Below are 21,453 nucleotides of genomic sequence, written 5' to 3' on the forward strand. Positions count from 1 at the left end.
TTGTGTCATGCACAAAGTAGATGTCCTAACCGACTTGCCAAAACTATAGTTTGTTAACAAGAAATTTGTGAAGTGGTTGAAAAACGAGTTTTAATGACTCTGACCTAAGTGTATGTAAACTTCCAACTTCAAATGTAAGTTGATCGGAACTCCAATTTCCTCTTTAAAAAAATTGTAAAAAGAAACATCAAAACAACAGGATACGACAGTAAATAAAGACTTTGGTTATGTTTAATATTGTGTGACAAAATCTACAGGGAAAGCTAGTAAATCATTTGTAAGACATCAACATTATCATATCTAGAACAGGGCCACATGTTTCTCGTCTAAACTGAGTCCGCAAAATGCACCGATCTCACATTGGTATTCTGCCGCTCGCAAAGTTTCCAAAAAGTGAAAAAGTAGAGGGATGGACTTAGGTAGCAGATGGTAAATTGATAGGCACGTATGAAATGAAGTCAATTTACGACCTTGTACACTCCCGCCCAGATGCTGAGTAAAAGATGCATATAGAGGATGTGAGCAAAATGTTTATTATTGCACATGTAGGCTAACCTGTTCTACAAGAATTTGCTACGTGACCTTTCACTGCTACACTGAATTTTGGTCGTCATGGTTGAATATAAATCATTTGTTTGTGTGTGTGTGGGGGGGGGCTGATGTTAAGCAAATATAAAGAATAAGTACATCAAAAGTAAGTTGATATATTAAAGTATAAAGAGTAGGCTTATGTGACTAAAAATATCATATGTTCTTGCTGCGTGAGGTGTTCAGAAGTAGGAAAATGTCACCCATAAAATTTAAATTTAACGCAAACTAAAACATGTATAAATATACTTTTTTTCTATCGCTCACATGCTCCAGTGTCGATTCACCGTCATTGTTCACTGAAATGAATATGATGCTGAAGAGCATAGGATATTTCTTTTTGATTTTCATTTAAGTACATCCATGCCTTTGACAAATCAGTCAAACTAAAAATGTTTCTTCATCAATCAATCAATCATAAACAACAATTTGGGGGGTATATACAAGAGGGTAAGGGAGATTGCGGTAAAAAAATGAATATTGAAGTAGTATGTTGTAAGCGTAATGATCTCTCAAGCCGCATGTTTGTTTTTGCGTGTTTAAGTGCATTACACAAGATGGGTCCAAGGCAAAATGCTCACTTGATAAAGGACGTTTTAAAACAATAATATTCATTTGACATTTAAGAAGACACATACATGTAACAATCACTTTTCTCTTTAACAAAAATAGATGTGGCTTTTCCAGCCTTGAGGTTCCCTTTCAGTATCTATAAAAAGCATGGCTCTGTCTGAAATGGTACCCTACTCCCTATATAGAGTACTACTTTTGACCAGATCCCTGTTGGTCCTGGTCAAAAGTAGTGCAGTGTATAGGGAGTAGGGTGCCATTTTGGAAGAAACCTAAGTCTGCCTATTTACAGTGTCAATTAGCATTATGGTTATTTATAAAGGTCCTGTTGCAAGAGCCAGCTGTTGCTGGGGATTGTGGGTAGTGCGGTTTTAGTGCGTTTTAGTGTAGTCATCTAGCTCAGGGATGGACTAATCCTAGAAGGTTGCAGTGTGTGTGTGTGTGTGTGTGTGTGTAGACTTTATTCCAGATAAGCTCTAACAAAAACGTAATTACACTTGATCTAAATCAAAGACTTTGATTAGTTGATTATTTGAATGAGGCATATTAGTGCTGAGCTGTAACAAAAGCCTGCACACAGCGTGTCCCTCTGGGACTGGAGATGCCCACCACTGATCTAGCTGATATGCACAGGGGAGAGAGAAAATCCAGGAGAACGTTTAGTTGTGTTTCTAAACTCAGATTTATCTGTAACTTTCCAGGATTTAATTGAGCAGATATTCCAAGCGTTTATCTCAGTGTTTGTGACAAATGTTGTTTTTGGTCCTTGCAGACGTCAAATGTTGGATATAAAAAATTATTTGTTACTGTATATCAACATTGCATTAACCATTATTTATTCCAGTAAAATCCCATAGTTCTGACATTCAGCATTGACAGTGGGTCTTCAACCTCCTATTCCCTAACCCGGGTAAGGGGGATGTCACTCTTCTGACTGGTGTGACATTGCTGTTCCTCAAACAGATGATTGATCCCACACCTGTACAGAAAGATCAGAGACAGATCGGGTCAGGTGTTAGGGCACTAACACAGAAGTTAGGCAGAGGAATTTACATTACTTGGTATCATTAAGGCTTGATCAAAGAAGATTGATCACTGAAATAGTAAAGTCTTATAGAAAAATACATTTTCAAGTAATTCAGCATATCCAAAGAAGCTATCAAAATTTTGCCATATTGAAAAAGAGCTCTGGTCCAAAGTAGTGCACTAAATAGGGAAAAGGGTTCACAAGTCACTCAATACCACTCATGTTATGTCCTGTAAATCGGCAAGGGAAATCAGTGAATAGGGTGTTGGGGCTATTTGGGAGGCATACATGGTCTACTCTCTAACCTTGTTGACTGTGGTGAGGGGCGTGCGTCCGGAGCTGGTGTGGAGTCTCTGGCGAACTCCATGCTGCTGCTCCTCGAACCCCAGTCCCGGCGACCTCTCCCTCCTCACGTCCCGGTCCATCAACCTCCCTGGGGAGCGACCGAGGCGTAGGTCCCCCCCCAAGGCTCTCCCTGGAGACCTGGCCAGACGCGGGTCCATCATCTTCCTGCCATTGGGAGACTTTTCCCTCTCCACCGAGTGTGGCCGGCGGCCGGGTGACTTGTCGCGGCGGAACTCGGTGCGGGCCTCGCGGTAGCGGTGTGGCGTGCCCGGGTCACCGTGCAATGCGGGGCTGGCCGCCAGGCGCTTGGTGATGTGCTCGTTGTAGGAGGGCGGCCCACGCTTGTTGGGGCTGTGGATGAAGAGGAGGCATTGGAGAGACCCATTGTGGAGATGGAAAGGGCAGGGCAGGGTGCCACAGGACAAAGATCACAGGGTAAACAGCATTGCATAGTGTACTGCTGCCGTGATGTGAGGGGGAGTATCTGGATGAAGTTACTGAACAGAACCATGAAACAGCAACTAATGCATCCAGCTTAAAGAAGTGATCTTGGTACAAAGTGGTCCATTAAATATATATATTTCTATTAATGTCAATCATAACTATGGCTAGTGTAATACTCTCAATAGCTATGTAAAATTACATCAAGACAGTGGCAAGCAATGGCTTTGGATGTCGAGAAAGCAATTCTCATTGAAATCCATGAAGATTATGCAAACAGCTAATGGGTTAGCCACTGTCACAGTAGGAGACAAAACATGAGCAAGTGTACAGGACAAAAATTTGATATGGTTGATTCTGTCACTGCACATTTGTATCCATCGATGGATTGGAGAGCCAAAGACATTTTGTCATATCGTCACCATGTTCGCTCCAGAAGTAAAATGTCCCATTTTATATTACACGGAGGATAATGGAATCAATGATATGACAACTCCAGCTGGTCATTTTCCTAGCACTTTAACAAACATACATTTTTCTGTCCTAAATTGCACAGAAAGAGTACGATGTATGGATAATGGCTGAATGATGGTTGACAAATTACATTTTGGATGGCCTTCTCAAATTCTGTCTTTGTACTCTTATGTATTTATAGTAAAACATATTTTTGGTGAAGATGAGAAAAATTGCAATGAACCCTATGCTACTCTTCAACCCTCTCTTCTGGTCTGTTCTTTAAACATCATGAAACCCACAAGGTCAAAAGCACTGTATGGGAGGGTGGTTAAAAAAGCTAACTCTAAGCAAACTGTCACTGCAATATTACATTAATGCAGCTGTTTGATTGGTAGATACAGGGAGTCTTAGAAAATACAACTAGTAACCATACTTTATTTAGCATTATTTATTTTACTTATTAAATAGACAATGTCTAAGTAATGCCATGTTTAAGTAAAAGGCACAGATCCTCCTGCAAAGAAAGATATAGATGTACTATTGTAAAGTGGTTGTTCCACTGGTTGTTGTAAGGTGAATGCACCAATTTGTAAGTCGCTCTGGATAAGAGCATCTGCTAAATGACGTAAATGTAAATGTAATAAACACCAGCATTAATCCAGGTCTCAGATGTGCATGGTGTATCAGATGGAAGAATACCATTACCAGAAAGCTCACAAGTTATGTATGCCAACCTATGTCACGCGTATTCAGACAGGTGCCACCTAGTATGCCAGACTATGCCACATGTATGGCAACTTATGCTATGGAGCAATTTCAGTGGCACATTTTCTTTTATTAGGATATTGAACTTAATATTTTTGCATTTGTAATGCACAAATAAAATAATTGAATTCATAAACTGAATTTGTATTTCATGATTTGAAACTGAATTGAAATAATATTGCATTCAGTTTTCAAATTCAGATCTCTAAATCCAGATTTAAAACCAGAGACAACATCCTGGCACTTTTCCAGCTTCTGCCGGTTTCTGAAGCCAATGTGACTTGTTGACTTTATTTTCTTCCTATGAATTTATTTTCTTCCTATGAATTTGGCTTTAGCGTTTGAACCGTTTTGGCTAACCGCTATTATAACCCCATTCCTGAAAGCTACGACTATCTGGAACATGGATGTGTTCTGTTCCCCTCAATTCAGTTTTAACTCATGAAACACAAGTTCAATTTATGAATTCAATTTGTGCATTACAAATGAGAAAACATCACATTCAAATTGAATATCCTAATACAAATTCAAAATAATGGAATTCAATTTCTGTTGGCACTGAAATCGCTCCATACTATGCCACCTGAATGCCAACCAGTGCCACCAGTGAGAGGCTCCAGTCCACACCACCATCGTGCACACAGTGATTACTGGTGGAAATTAAACAATAGCTAAATGAAACCTAGAGTTAGGAGAAATCATAATGAAGTCATACTGTAACCACGACTGGCCCAATTCTGCCTCAACTAACCAGTTTAACCACTAACTAGCCCAGCCAACAGAAGGCTGAGTGACCAAGAATCCCATTGTTCCTCCAATTCCCAATTGTTCGATTGTACCACCACCAAACAAGCAATGATAGAGTGTATCTCTATGCATGCAAACCCAAGTGGTGTGTATGCGTGTGTTTCTGTGTGTGTTAGGGAGGAAGTGAGTGAGTGAGTGAGTGAGTGAGTAGTACTTTTTGTGGTTGGTTCGGTTTGATTATAAAAAAAATAATCACGGTTTTCTATTTCAATATTTTTTTTATGCACTATGCATTATGTGGGTTGAATGCTGTAACACAGAATAAAACAATGAATGAAAGCCCCATGATGGTAGTGACTGCTCATTACTCACTAATTAACCATCATTAATTCACATTACTTTAATAAAATATTTCCGTTGTGTATATTACATTTAATTCTATTTGATGACTTCATTTCATGTCATCATCTCATCTCTATAGAGCTGCTGTCTATGCTGTCTGACAAAATCACAATTTTAGTAGTTCTTCAAAGTAAATAAGGCATACTTTTATGACTGCTGAATACAAACTATCAATCATGTATTGTCAGGTACAGATACTGTACCTCGTCAAGCAACTGCTTTCTATCCCTCTTGATCACTTAGTCTTCTCTCTTGTGTCTGCCCGACACTAACCTTATGTAGCAGGTGTAAAATACACATACCGGCACACAATGGATTTAGTTAATTACCACGTTTTCTGAGCTAAACAATGTAGAATTTTGTCCTGTTGGAAACTACAACTCCTTACTACAGTGGGGAGAACAAGTATTTGATACACTGCCGATTTTGCAAGTTTTCCTACTTACAAACCATGTAGAGGTCTGTCATTTTTATCATAGGTACACTTCAACTGTGAGAGACGGAATCTAAAACAAAAATCCAGAAAAATCACATTGTATGATTTTTAAGTAATTAATTTGCATTTTATTGCATGACATAAGTATTTGATACATCAGAAAAGCAGAACTTAATATTTGGTACAGAAACCTTTGTTTGCAATTACAGAGATCATACGTTTCCTGTAGTTCTTGACCAGGATTGCACACACTGCAGCAGGGATTTTGGCCCACTCCTCCATACAGACCTTCTCCAGATCCTTCAGGTTTCGGGGCTGTTGCTGGGCAATACGGACTTTCAGCTCCCTCCAAAGATTTTCTATTGGGTTCAGGTCTGGAGACTGGCTAGGCCACTCCAGGACCTTGAGATGCTTCTTATGGAGCCACTCCTTAGTTGCCCTGGCTGTGTGTTTCGGGTCGTTGTCATGCTGGAAGACCCAGCCACGACCCATCTTCAATGCTCTTACTGAGGGAAGGAGGTTGTTGGCCAAGATCTCGCGATACATGGCCCCATCCATCCTCCCCTCAATACGGTGCAGTCGTCCTGTCCCCTTTGCAGAAAAACATCCCCAAAGAATGATGTTTCCACCTCCATGCTTCACGGTTGGGATGGTGTTCTTGGGGTTGTACTCATCCTTCTTCTGCCTCCAAACACGGCGAGTGGAGTTTAGACCAAAAAGCTCTATTTTTGTCTCATCAGACCACATTACCTTCTCCCATTCCTCCTCTGGATCATCCAGATGGTCATTGGCAAACTTCAGATGGGCCTGGACATGCGCTGGCTTGAGCAGGGGGACCTTGCGTGCGCTGCAGGATTTTAATCCATGACGGCGTAGTGTTACTAATGGTTTTCTTTGAGACTGTGGTCCCAGCTCTCTTCAGGTCATTGACCAGGTCCTGCCGTGTAGTTCTGGGCTGATCCCACACCTTCCTCATGATCATTGATTCCCCACGAGGTGAGATCTTGCATGGAGCCCCAGACCGAGGGTGATTGACCGTCATCTTGAACTTCTTCCATTTTCTAATAATTGCGCCAACAGTTGTTGCCTTCTCACCAAGCTGCTTGCTTATTGTCCTGTTGCCCATCCCAGCCTTGTGCAGGTCTACAATTTTATCCCTGATGTCCTTACACAGCTCTCTGGTCTTGGCCATTGTGGAGAGGTTGGAGTCTGTTTGATTGAGTGTGTGGACAGGTGTCTTTTATACAGGTAACGAGTTCAAACAGGTGCAGTTAATACAGGTACTGAGTGGAGAACAGGTAGGCTTCTTAAAGAAAAACGAACAGGTCTGTGAGAGCCAGAATTCTTACTGGTTGGTAGGTGATCAAATACTTATGTCATGCAATAAAATGCAAATTAATTACTTAAAAATCATACAATGTGATTTTCTGGATTTTTGTTTTAGATTCCGTCTCTCACAGTTGAAGTGTACCTATGATAAAAATTACAGACCTCTACATGCTTTGTAAGTCGGAAAACCTGCGAAAATCGGCAGTGTATCAAATACTTGTTCTCCCCACTGTACATTGCATAGTTCGGGCTTTATCTGATTTATCTCTAGAGAAACTATGCAATGTGCGCATTGAGCTCACAGAAAAAAAACAAAGGAGATGGAATTCAAATAATTTAACAAAGGTCTGTCAATTAGTTGTTTAAAAAAACAAAACATTTTTACCAACATTTCAGTTAATCGCTCAGCATTGGTGAGGAATGAGTGTAGGGTGAGTGAGTGAAAGAGAGAAATAAATACGAGCCATGTACCTGCGTCCAGAGCCATTCCTCTGCAGCTCCCCCTCCTGTCCCAGGTTCCCCTTACAGCAGATGACCCGGAGCTTGTTCTGGTAGGATGAAGCCACGTAAATGGCCCCGGAGGAGATGGCTGGGCCCAGGTAGCGCGGGTTGGGGATGTCTAGGTGAGCGTACGAGTGGGCCCTGAACAAGACACAATACCCCCATTGAAAAATCTTACAATGTTATGCCAACTCATTCAGGGTTTCAGTAAACTAAAGGATCAGGGAGGTGGTATTACCCTAGAGCAGAGTGGCCCTGGACCTCGATCACATCCAACGAGTTGAAATAGGTCACAAACAGGTAGGGTTCTCTGTAGGCTGAAATGGAGAGGAGCACTGTGTTATAAGCAGGTATGAGCCCTTATAATGTCTTATAAAACTTTTCTAAATGGCAATGCTTCAATCCTTCTGAGATGATCCTTATAGTGGTAAAACATTATTTGACTTACCAAATGAGAGAGGCAAACGGCTCCATTGGATGTCCTCACTTCGACTCCTGCGGCCGTGCTCGTCCACAAACACCCCAAACTCTGGACAGGGAATCACCACAAGCAGAAATTAGCAATCATTCTTGCAGGTAAACTGTGTGGAAATTGATAGTAGCACTTTCACTAATCATAATGACAGCAGACACTCTCCCTCTCTCACAACCAGCCGCGCACACACACACAGAAACACGGCCTATAGAATGTGAATGAAACGTGCCTGACCGTGGAAGCAGAGCAGGTACTCGTCTTTCTGCGGTGCCTGGGTGACCTGGATGATGGAGATGGGGAAACTGTGGGAGGAGGCCGCAAAGATGGCCGAGGCCAACGTCACATCATTCTTATCCAGGAACTCTGCAAGAGAGAGGTCCCCACACCAATCAATCAACCAACGATACAAAAATGTATTTTTGGACAAGTCCAGGTAGTCCCTCCCTGTTTCAGTCCGTTTAACCCGAGCTAAGGGTCTACCATTAACTTGCATCCTGTGTGAGGAGTCATTGACCTACCTTCCAGCACGTACTGCTTCATCTCGATCTCATAGAACTTGTTGGTGCCGATGATGATGCTGTAGCCTGTGAAGTGGATACAGCTGCAGGGCTCTGACGTCTCAATCTCCTTCTTGATACAGAACTTATTGAGGCTGTCGTTGTAGCGCAGTATGGTGATCTTGTTGGGCATGGCTGCACATATACACGTGCCATTCTCAATCTACACAAGGGACAAAAGCAGTCAGACAACAATCACTCCAGAGATATGGCGTAATCAGTTGTGTCTACAGTGTCAAGGAATTTAACAGACAACTTGATGCATCATCAAAAGGTTTGTGAATAATTTGCTATGCGCTATGACTATGACTGAGACTCATTATTATAACAGAAAACAATGTTTCATTCTATTTCGATAAGGTGAAAAAAATCCATGAAGAGAAACGTAAATTGGTGGCTCACACCTTGCCAGAGGAGAAGAGGTGGCATCCCTTGACCGTCTCAAAGATGTATGGGCTGAGATCTGGCTGGGCTGGCAGGTGGGACTGAGACAGAGACTGCTTCACCTTCTTAATCTCCACCAGACACAGGGCCCGCTCCTCTCCTGGACCAGACATGGTATAGACATAATCAATCATTTATTTATAAAGCCGTTTTTACATCAGCAGTTGTCACAAAGTACTTTTACAGTAAGCACAAACACCTACAGTACAAACTGCATACTCCATCCCACACACAATAACAGAGATGGGATAATAAACAGGTATTACACTGTATTAACGTTCTCTATAATCGTGGTACTAATATACTGTAACTGGTTCGGTGAACTACGCTCGCATGCTACAGCAACCTTGCCTGGACACAGTTTGTCCCCAACACTGACCAGTAATTATGAGCAGCTTGTCGTGCTCCTTGAGGATTCGGATCTGGAAAACGGAGGCCAGGCCGGGGATGTGAGTCAGGCTGTTCTTAATGACGTTCAGGGCATACAGGCCCTCCTCAGAGCCCACCAACACTATCTATGGAGAGGGAGAGAGAAGGCCACACAGTTAGAATGGGGAAATAGCAACATAACCCATCACATACATATTTTGCTGTTGAGAATTGAGCAAATAAAGCCATGTTTCTTTCACGTTCTTGTGAATGATCTATCTCGATAGCCAAGTATTATTCCATCCATGATAAAAGGTATACCTCAAGTCCGTAGCATGGTTTAGTTGCAGGTCCTACCTGGTCGGTGAGGGGCAGGGTGCAATTAATATCCAGCCGGTCGTCTCCCTCCAGCTTCAGCAGAGAATTCCCTAGAAGTTTCTGTCATCATAGGAGAGGGAAAGCAACAGGTCAGCAGGTTATCTGCACAACGGCTGTGACAAGAGGCAAGAGTGTGCCAGGACAGAGCAGGTGACAACACAGACATGACTGTGAGCTGCTGGATATGGACACTTGGGGGGGAAAAAATAAAACATCTAAATTAACAACAGACACTTGAAACAACTATAAAGACATAGCAATGGATGGTGCAACTATCAATCCCTTAACAATAGACCAAACCAATTGATCAATCAATCATTGGGCTGCATTGGTGGGGCGTAGAGTACATGACCATTAACATGGAAGTGCATGCATGAAGCCAGGGGACAAAGCTGCACAACAGTGCCATCTCACATACAGGCGCTGCATGAGAGCTGCATGTGTGGGCATGTGGCTGCCTTTCAGGGCGTGAGTGTGTGTTTGCATTTACTGTTTGCGTGATAGTGATGTGTAGTTTGTGTGCTTGGATATGTCTGTACATGTATACAGTAAGTGTGTGTACTGCATGCTCTGTCGGCCCAAGCATAAGGCAGGCTCATGCAGATCTTTACCTGGACCAATGGGGAGAGGTTCTTCTGTTTTTTAGGAACAGCTATCTACAGTGTGGTCAACAACACCCCCACATAAAGTGTAAAATATGTGTAAAATATGCATTCAAACATAAAAATCATTGACAACAAACAGACAGTAGAGGGACAACATGCAGACAAAAAGAGAGGGAAAGGGGTGGGAAGGGGAGAGAAAGAGAGACTATTGAGTGTGAATACACCTGACCCTACTCTCCAGCAAACACCAAGCAAGTCTTGCTCTTTCATGTTTGAGTGTGTTTCATTTATAAACTCTAAGGCACTAGCAGGAGAACTCAGATGGAGACATTAAAAGTTACAACAATACTTCAAATATCAACTGACTAGAGATTGAAGATGGCTCTCGAGATATGCACAGACACACACACACTCACCGCATCAGCCTCAACCTTGTCCTTGGAGCCCCTGCTGCCAGCTACAACTGACTCCAGGACAGCCACCCAGCGTTGCTTGTCTGGGAAGCTGGGAGCCATGAAGTATAGGGACTGGCCAGGCCAACAGGTGGTGTGGGGGTGAGACTCCAGCTTTAAGATGTATGGGATGTCTGCACAAAGAGTACCAACACAACAAGATTACAGATTGAAGAAACATGACTTGATCACACACCGACACCTGATTAAGCTACTTAAATGAGTAATATCTAGAGGAGTCATCTATAACTTTTGTTAGGTTTAATGTAGGGACCATTAACTTTGTTTGTTCCAGGTGGTGGATTTTTTGCAGAAAAACAAGTTGAGACAGGTGGACCTGTATCAACACAACCTGTACCAGCACTTTGAGAATTTCTTGTAAAGCCCTATTTAAACTAAACTTATTTTTCCTTCCCTACTCCTCCTTAGACAGGCGCACTGTAACTGTACCTGACTTAGCCGTGTTGATGAGCTCCGAGGCTCCCACAGCTCCATGGATAGTCACCTCTCCGTCAGGGAGACACAGTTCAAACTCCTCCTCTGGCTTCAGAGAGTCTGGAAACACACCAGGGTCATATTCATTAAACAAAACCGCAGCAAAACTTTTTGCAATGCTAAACAAATAATTAGCATTTCCTATTGGACAAGTCCCAGGAGACCATGGTCATGAAAACACTGCCAAAACAGTCTGTTGAATAAACACAAAAGGAGAGTCAAGTCAAGGAGCAGTACCTTCTCTGGGTTCAGAGTCATAGATGGACACCTTGGTCCCATCCAGCACCACATACTTCCTCTCCCAGCCTTGCTGGCCCCGCCTGGAGTTCCTGCAGACACACACACACACACTATGAACCAGAATATTCACAGGTGTTACATTTTCCCTGTAAAGCGCCATACCCAGAGCTCATGCCCAAGAAGGAGGAAGAGAAGGAGTAGGGAAGGAAAAATACGTTTAGTTTAAAAAGGGCTTTACAAGAAATTCTCAAAGTGCTCTACATAAAGCAAGGTAAGGCAGGTAAATAGAAGAATGTCCATAATAAAGTGGTTACTATTGTGACCTGGTAAGGTTGGACCCAGGTGCAGAGGAGACCAGACGAGGAATCAGTGGTTAAGGATAAACAGTACACTTGAAAAAAACAAACACTAAGTCTTGAAAACTCACTCAGGAAATAAATGCACACAGTAAACAATTTAAGCTTCTGCAAAGAGAAACAGAAAACACACCTCTTGTAAAGGGGAAATCGTAATGAGTAATAGAACACACCTGACTGTCATAATTGTCTCTAGGATGGTCTCTGCCGCCCTCTGGTGACAGGTGGAATCATGACAGTACCCCCCCCCCCCCCCACCCCCCTTCTAGGAGTGGCTCCAGCTGCGGAGCCAGGGTGACCACCACGTAGTTGGTTGAAATCCCGGATCCAGGATGTCCCGGGCTGGCACCAACGCCCACTCCTCGGGGCCGTAGCCCTCCCAGTCCACCAAATACTGCAGGGTACCTCGGACCCGACGAGCCTCCAACAGGTGCCGGACAGTGTAGGCCGGATGACCATCAACAAGTCGAGGGGGCGGAGGTGCAGGGGTGGGGGGTGAGAAGGGACTGGTCCTTACCAGCTTGAGACGGGAGACATGGAAGGATTGACAGATCCTCATTGACCTGGGAAGCTGGAGACAATAGGTGACCGGGTTGATGCGACTCAGGATCTTGAATGGTCCTATGTAGAGCGGAGCGAGCTTCCATGAGTCCACCTTTAAGGGAAGATCACAGGTAGACAGCCACACCGGTTGACCCGGTCGGAGGAGCCGAAGAGGCCTTTCGTGTCGGTTTGCCTGGTGTTGGTGTCGGGTAGAGGAGCGGAGCAAGGAGGATTGCGCTCTGATCCAGGTGCGGCGACATTGTCGAATGAACGCTTCGGCTGATGGCACCCCCACTTCGGCCTCTTGTTCAGGAAAAAGGGGGGGGACGAGTGGACGAGTTCGGCAGTGTGTTGTGAGCATACTCCGCCTTGCTCCAGTTGCTGTCCTGGGTCGACACGAATCAGTGGAGGAACTTCTCCAGTTCTTGGTTGGCCCACTCCGTTTGCCCATTCGACTATGGGTGGGACTCTGAGGAGAGTCTCACCGATGCACCCAACAGGGAGAAGGCTTTTCAATACCGTGCGATGAACTGGGGCCCACGATCCGAGACAATGTCCTGGGGAAGTCCGTGTAGTCGAAGAACATGGTTAATCATGAGATCAGCGCTCTCCTTTGCTGAAGCCAACTTGGGTAAGGCAATGAAATGGGCTGCCTTGGAGAACCGATCAACAACCACCAAGATAGTGGTAACCCCTTGGGATGGAGGTAACCCTGTGACAGTGTGGTGAAGAAGGGACATCACTGGGGGTAAACTACCTGCCCTCCATGACACCTACAACAACAGATGTCACTGGAAGGCCAAAAAGATCATCAAGGACAACAACCACCCGAGGTACTGCCTGTTCACACCACTATCATCCAGAAGGCGAGGTCGATACAGGTGCATCAAAGCTGGGACCGAGAGACTGAAAAACAGCTTCTATCTCAAGGCCATCAGACTGCTAAACAGCAATCACTAACTCAGAGAGGCTGCTGCCTACATTGAGACCCAATCACTAGTCACTTCAAACAATGCCACTGTAATGTTTACATATCTTACATTACTTATATCACATGTATATACTGTATTTTATACCATTTATTGCACCTTGCCTATGCCGCTCGGCCATCGCTCATCCATATACTTATGTACATATTCTCATTCACCCCTTTAGATTTGTCTGTATTGGGTCGTTGTTGGAGAATTGTTAGATTACTTATTAGATATTACTGCACTATCAGAACTAGAGGCACAAGCATTTCACTACACTCGCATTAACATCTGCTAACCATGTGCATGTGATCAATAAAATTTGTGTTGGATGGCAGAGGTTGGAGCAACACAGCCGGTCGTTGTCGTGAGGACTTGCTTTGGGCACAGGTGGAACAGGTCGCAACAAAGGATCTCACTTCCTCAATCATGTTGGGCCACCAGAATTTCAGCCTCAGGAACTCCATTGTCCGATTAACCCCTGAATGCCCAGTTAATTTAGAGGAGTGTCCCCATTGTAATACACGGGGAACGGGCTGATCGCGGAACGTAAAGTTTGTTAGTGGGTTCCCCGCCGGGGTCAGGTTCTCGGGTCTGGGCTTGTCGGCGCGTGGTCTCAATACTCCATATCACAGAGGTTGGCTCGGAGTTCCCCCCTTGTTAGAGACATTGTGTTGGCGGGACAAGGCGTCTTCTTTCTGATTCTTGGATCCCGGGCGATAGGCGAGCGTGAAATCGAACCTGTTAACCTGTTGGGGCTAGGGGGCAGTATTTTCACGGCTGGATAAAAAAACGTACCCGATTTAATCTGGTTACTAATCCTACCCAGTAACTAGAATATGCATATACTTATTATATATGGATAGAAAACACCCTAAAGTTTCTAAAACTGTTTGAATGGTGTCTGTGAGTATAACAGAACTCATTTGGCAGGCAAAACCCTGAGACATTTTCTGACAGGAAGTGGATACCTGATGTGTTGAATTACCTTTAAGCCTATGCCATTGAAACACAGAGGGGTTGATTAATGTTTTGGCACTTCCGATTGCTTCCACTAGATGTCACCAGCCTTTACAAAGTGTTTTGAGTCTTTTACTGTGAGATCTGACCGAACAAGAGCCATGGAACGGTGATGGCCGATTAGACTCTGGCACGCGAGTTCATGTTGGGTACCCTCGTTCCAATACGTTATAAAAGAGAATGCATTCGTCCACCTTGAATATTATTCATGTTCTGGTTAAAAAAGGCACTAATGATTTATGCTATACAACGTTTGACATGTTTGAACGAACGTAAATATATTTTTTCCCCTCGTTCATGACGAGAAGTCCGGCTGGCTTAGATCATGTGCTAACAACACGGAGCTTTTTGGATATAAATGATGAGCTTTTTTGAACAAAACTACATTCGTTATGGACCTGGGATTCCTGGAAGTGACATCTGATGAAGAGAATCAAAGGTAATGGATTATTTACATAGTATTTTCGATTTTAGATCTCTCCAACATGGCCGTTTGTCTGTATAGCAAAGCATATTTTTCTGGGCGCAGTGCTCAGATTATTGCAAAGTGTGATTTCCCAGTAAGGTTATTTTTAAATCTGGCAAGTTGATTGCGTTCAAGAGATGTAAATCTATAATTCTTTAAATGACAATATAATATTTTACCAATGTTTTCTAATTTTAATTATTTAATTTGTGGTGCTGACTTGACTGCCGGTTATTGGAGGGAAACGATTTCCTCAACATCAATGCCATAGTAAAACGCTGTTTTTGGATATAAATATGAACTTGATAGAACTAAAAATGCATGCATTGTCTAACATAATGTCCTAGGAGTGTCATCTGATGGAGATTGTAAAAGGTTAGTGCATCATTTTAGCTGGTTTTATGGTTTTGGTGACCCCGTCTTTGAATTGACAAAACATTACACACAGCTATTGTCAATGTACTCTCCTAACATAATCTAACTTTATGCTTTCGCCGTAAAACCTTTTTGAAATCGGACAACGTGGTTAGATTAAGGAGATGTTTATCTTTCAAAGGGTGTAAGATAGTTGTATGTTTGAAAAATTTGAATTTTGACATTTATTTGGTTTCAAATTTGCCGCTCTTGAAATGCACCTGCTGTTGATAGGGTGCACCACGGGTGGCACGCTAGCGTCCCACATAGCCCCAAGAAGTTAAGAAAACAGAGCCCACCTAACCTGGAGAGCGTTCAACCTCTTGGCTTCTTGAATGGAGACCAAGTTCTTATGGTCCATCCAGAACACGAAAGGATGAGGTGCCCCCTCCGATCAGTGTCTCCACCCCTCAAGGACCCACTTAACTGCCAAGAGCTCCCGGTTGCCTACATTGTAGTTGTGTTCCTTTGGCAAGAATTGCTTGAAGACTGCCGGTGAGTTCGATCATCCGAAGGGCATGACTAAATACTCATAGTGACCATTAGGGGTGTTAAAGGCATTTTTCCACTCTTCTCCCTCCCTGATTCTCACCAGATTGTAAGCGTAGCAGAGGTCCAGTTTGGTGAAGAATTGGGCCCCTTGGGCCAACTCCAAGGCAGCTGACATCAGGGGTAGGGGGTAACGATTCTTGAGCGTAATCTGGTTCAGCCCTCTGAAATCGATGCAAGGACGCAGGCCTCCATCCTTCTTACTCACAAAGAAGAAGCCTGTACCAGCTGGGGATGTATTGGTGTGAATGAAACATTCCTCCAGCTACTCCCGGATGTAATTGTCCCTGACTGCTGCTTCAGGGGTCGAGAGGGAGTACAAACGGCCCCGGGAGGTGTGGAGTCGGGTAGGAGTTCTATGGCACAGTCGTATGAGTCTTGGTCCCCTTGGTCCCCTTGGTCCCGTGTGGCTCAGTTGGTAGAGCATGGTGTTTGCAACGCCAGGGTTGTGGGTTCGATTCCCACGGGGGACCAGTACCGGGAAAAAAATGTATGAAATGTATGCATTCACTACTGTAAGTCGTTCTGGATAAGAGCGTCTGCTAAATGACTAAAATGTAAAAAAAAAATGTAAAATGTATGAACAAATGGGGGAGACGGGTGGTGGCTTGCATCTTACTGAAGGCCTCCCGGAGGTCGAGGTATTCGGGAGGGAGAGCAGAGAAGTCTTGGTCTTCAATGGATGCAGGAGGACATGGCGAGGCTCTTGGTGGGGGTCTTAGACATTTAGTCTGGCAGTCCTTACCCCATTCCAATAGGTGTCCCATGGACCAGGAGAATAGTGGGTTATGTAGCGCTAGCTAGGGGTACCCTAAGATAAGGGGGTTCTCGGGAACAGTGATCAAAAGAAAACTAAGAGTCTCACCCCAAATTGCAGTAGAATGGGCTTGGTCTGATATTCCACCTGACCGGAGCCAATGGGTTTCCATCGAGGCGTTGAATCTGCAGAGGGATGGGACATTTCACGCAGGGGTTTTGTAATTCTCTGGCAAAGTCCTGATCAAAGAAATTATCTGTGGCCCTGGAGTCCACGAAGGCTTGAATCTGGTGCTGACGGTTGTCCCAGTGGAGGATGCGGGTAGTGACAGACAGTGATTGGGTAGCCGGAGGTAACTGCCCAGATCAAATCAAATTTTATTGGTCACATACACATGGTTAGCAGATGTTAATGTGAGTGTAGCGAAATGCTTGTGCTTCTAGTTCCAACCATGCAGTAATATCTAACAAGTAATCTAATAATTTCACAAAAACTACCTTATTATACACACAAGGGTAAGGAATGAATAAGAATATGTACATATAAACATATGGATGAGCGATAGCCGAACGGCATAGGCAAGATGCAGTAGATGGTATGGAGTACAATATATACATATGAGAAGAGTAATATAGGGTATGTAAACATATAAAGTGGCATTGTTTAAAGTGACTAGTGATACATTTATTACATCCAATTTTTAATTATTAAAGTGGCTAGAGATTTGAGTCAGTATGTTGGCAGCAGCCACTCAATGTTAGCGATGGCTGTTTAACAGTCTGATGGCCTTGAGATAGAAGCTGTTTTTCAGTCTCTCGGTCCCAGCTTTGATGCACCTGTACTGACCCCGCCTTCTGGATGATTGCGGGGTGAACAGGCAGTGGCTCGAGTGGTTGTTGTCCTTGATGATCTTTGCCCCCGGTGAAGTGTTGTGCAGACCTCACTACCCTCTGGAGAGCCTTACGGTTGTGGCCGGAGCAGTTGCCGTACCAGGCGGTGATACAGCCCGACAGGATGCTCGCGATTGTGCATCTGTAAAAGTGTTTTTGGTGACAAGCCAAATTTCTTCAGCCTCCTGAGATTGAAGAGGCGCTGTTGCGCCTTCTTCACCACGCTGTCTGTGTGGGTGGACAATTTCAGTTTGTCCGTGATGTGTACGCCGAGGAACTGTTTTGTTGACATTGAGTGTGAGGTTATTTTCCTGGCACCACACTCCGAGGGCCCTCACGTCGTTGATGGTAATCAAGCCTACCACTGTAGTGTTGTCTGCAAACTTGATGATTGAGTTGGAGGCGTGCATGGCCACGCAGTCATGGGTGAACAGGGAGTACAGGAGAGGACTGAGAACGCACCCTTGTGGGGCCCCAGTGTTGAGGATCAACAGGGTGGAGATGTTGTTTCCTACCCTCGCACCTGGGGGCGTCCTATCAGAAAGTCCAGGACCCCGTTGCACAGGGCGGAGTCGAGACCCAGGGTCTCGAGCTTAATGACGAGTTTGGAGGGTACTCTGGTGTTAAATGCTGAGCTGTAGTCGATGAACAGCATTGGGTTGGGTTAGGGCAGTGTGCAGTGTGATTGCGATTGCGTCGTCTGTGGACCTATAAGGGTCTCCCCTTATCCTGGCGAGCCCTGGTGTTCCCGTCAGCTCTGGGCATGTAGCACGGATATGGCCGAGACCTCCGCAGTAGAGGCAGCAGCCTTCGTGCATGCACCTGTCACGCTCCTGTGGGCTCAGACTTGTGCGTCCCATCTGCATGGGTTCCTCAATGATTTGTTCGGGGGGCTTGGGGTGCTCAGGAAACCGGGATACTGGGGTGGTATCAAAAAGGCACTGTCTCACGCGTTCTCGGAGGCTGTTGTCAACCCTGATTGCCAGAGTGATCAGGGACTTGAGGTCCTCTCCCAGTTCCCGAGAGGCCAATTCATCCTTGATGGAGTTGACAAACCCTGGTGGAAAGCGGTGACCAGGGCTTCCGTATTCCACCCACTGTCGGCGGCGAGAAACTCAATGGCCAAGTCAGCCACTGGTCTGTCCCCTTGGCGGATGTTGAACAGTCGGCTGGCCGCTTCTCGTCCGCCGACTGGGTGGTCGAAGACTCGTCGCAGCTTGGCAGTGAAGGCTAATATGGAGCTGCAGGATGGTGGCTTCTGTTCCCACACCGCCGTTGCCCACGCCAGGGCCTTGCCCGAGAGTAGAGAGATGATGTAGGCGATCATGGCCCGATCGGTGTGGAATGAGGAGGATCGGTGTGGAACGAGGAGGACTGTAGCACACACAGAGAACACTGAGTGAGGAACCCCTTGCATCCTCCCGGGTGGCCGCCATACCGCTTGGCGGCTTGGATCTTGTGTTCCCGGTGCAGGTTCCCTGGAGGAACTACGGCAAAGCCTGTAGCACTGGGCAATGAGACTTGGGCATTGGCTCCTCCTGGGTTAAGGTTCGACTCTTTTTGGAAGGAGTCGGTAAGTGGGAGAGTTGTTCATGCTGCCGCCCCAGCAGTACTCCTTGGTGGGTTACAACATTCTTGATCTGGGGGATCTCTGTTGTGTCCATTTTTAGGCAGAAGCTTGCAGTGACGTGGTAAGGTTGGACCCAGGTGCAGAGAAGAGACCAGACGAGGAATCAGTGGTTAAGGATAAACATAATACTTTACTGAGAAACGGTATCCGCAGGATCACAGTACACTTGAAAAAACAACAAACACTAAGTCTCGAAAACTCACTCAGGAAACGACCGCACACGGTAAACAATTCTAGCTTCTGCAAAGAGAAACAGAAAACACCTCTTTTGAAAGGGGAAATCATAATGAGTAATAGAACACACCTGACTGTCATAATTGGCTCTAGGATGGTCTCTGCCGCCCTCTAGTGACAGGTGGAACCATCACAAATATAAGTACACAGACCTGGGTTGTTTCATCCAGCCCTCCAGGCGTACATGGCCAGCGGCCTCTTTGAGCTGCAGGGGAGGGGAGTTGGCCTTCTCCCGACAAAACACCTCTGAGAAGTGGGTAGCATACTCCGCCGGCTGGCCGCACGTGGCAGGGAGGCAGGGCGAGCACTTGGGGTGGCACAGGGTGTGGCACTCTACAGTAGACCAGGAAGAGAGAGAAGGAAAGGCATTCATTCTGTAGAATTTATTTTAGAGTTATGGTGGCTGAAAACAAGTACTCTGAGAAGTTGTGTTGTCAATCCATTTTATCTTCATACCTGTATACGAGTGTCAGGAATAATGTACAATTTTCTTTATAGAAAATAATGACCACAAGCTACAAAAGTTTGATTTCAAGAAAAAGTTGAAATAGAGTATGGGCTCGACTAACATTTTCCCCTGGTGGCACTGGTTGGTGGCACCAGCCCATAATTTGGTCCCACCAATTTTTTTGCGCAGCGTCAAACAATATGATTTTTTTTAAATATAATCTTAGAAAATCATTCACAGTGCTTTATTAAAAAGTGTTATAGAGTACTGAGGTTGTATTCAAGAAATAGGTTGTTTCATCATCTTTTCATGTTGTGATTCTAAATACTTAAATTTGGTTCCTAATCCAGTGATTGTCATCTTGGGTTGACAATTAGGCTTTTGTTATATTTTAGTGTTGCCTTTTTGATTTTGTTCAATAAAGAAGAATTTGCCTGCATGAATATCATAGGCTAATTTATTTGGGGCCAATTCATCACTCGAGTAAGTGTAAACTCAAAACACATTAGCTCGATCACTAACTCCAAATATAATACCCACTGTTAGTAGCCATGTATTAATCTAAAAGTAAATGTAATGTCCCAAAAAATGTTGCAGTTGTAGCCTACCGCCCAATGAGACCTATGCAATTGCAATGGCCAATGCACATAATAATTTTGCGCGCTCTGTATCTCGAAGCTTTATCAAATATTTCAGTTGTAAAATAGTTGCTAATCAGCACAGAAAGCTGAGAACCTCCTCTCTTCAGCTGTGAAAATATGATAGCGGTGTTTTGCCAGCAATTGGATTTCAAAATGTTATACCATCAGAACACATTTCTTTCTCCGGGAGCATTTTTGTTCCCCAAGAAAGGAGAGCGTGGCTCGGTCAAAACAGCAGCAGGCCAAAGCGAAAGAGGTATCCGGGTAGGTAGACAGTCTGGAGCCCTGGTAATGAACATAATGCAGTGGTCTGGGACATTGCTCATGAGCTCAACAGCAGTGCTACCACAACAGTGATGAGGAAGAAAGGCAGTGCAGTACAGTAGGACCTACTAACCTAGGCAGGTGGCGGCCTGGCGTCCAAAGTGCACGGTGTCCAAGCAGACGGCACACTTGGTGGCCCTCATGTTGAGTCCGAAGTTGAAACGATGGGGTATGTTGTGGTGCATCCTCTCCTTCACACGACGCCCATACTCTACAACAAGATGGAGGGAGAAAAATAGAGTGAAAATTTGTGAAAACTAGAATGAATGAGTTTGCAGTGGTCTTGCACATACAGTGCATTTGGAAAGTATTCAGGCCCCTTGACTCTTTCCACATTTTGTTACGTTGCAGCCTTATTCTAAAATGGATTCAATAGTTTTTTCCCCCCTCATCAATCTAGACAAAATACCCCATAATGTCAAACCAAAAACAGGTTTTCATGAAAAAAAATGTTTTATTCAAAAGTCAAAAACTGAAATATCACATAAGTATTCAGACCCTTTACTCAGTACAGTCTTCTTGGGTATGACGCTACTAGCTTGGCACACCTGCACTTGTGGAGTTTCTCCCATTCTTCTCTGCAGACCC

General features: G+C 44.5%; 1 protein-coding gene across 1 annotated transcript in view; it reads right to left on the minus strand.

Annotated features, from left to right (window-relative positions):
* Nucleotides 1–213: 213 nt before the first annotated feature.
* Nucleotides 214–21,453, minus strand: part of LOC106583567 (citron Rho-interacting kinase) — a 62,926-nt gene continuing 41,686 nt past the window's right edge. The window contains 15 exon segments of the mRNA XM_014167915.3: nt 214–2,137; nt 2,491–2,881; nt 7,578–7,748; nt 7,846–7,924; nt 8,056–8,136; nt 8,317–8,445; nt 8,601–8,802; nt 9,044–9,183; nt 9,463–9,598; nt 9,810–9,890; nt 10,852–11,021; nt 11,338–11,442; nt 11,620–11,711; nt 19,605–19,785; nt 20,939–21,076. Coding sequence (XP_014023390.2) covers nt 2,114–2,137; nt 2,491–2,881; nt 7,578–7,748; nt 7,846–7,924; nt 8,056–8,136; nt 8,317–8,445; nt 8,601–8,802; nt 9,044–9,183; nt 9,463–9,598; nt 9,810–9,890; nt 10,852–11,021; nt 11,338–11,442; nt 11,620–11,711; nt 19,605–19,785; nt 20,939–21,076 — 2,120 coding nt within the window. The 3' untranslated portion in view covers nt 214–2,113.

This window comes from Salmo salar, chromosome 22 (assembly GCF_965601325.2).
Source record: "Salmo salar chromosome 22, fSalSal1, whole genome shotgun sequence".
Taxonomy (NCBI): Eukaryota; Metazoa; Chordata; class Actinopteri; order Salmoniformes; family Salmonidae; genus Salmo; species Salmo salar.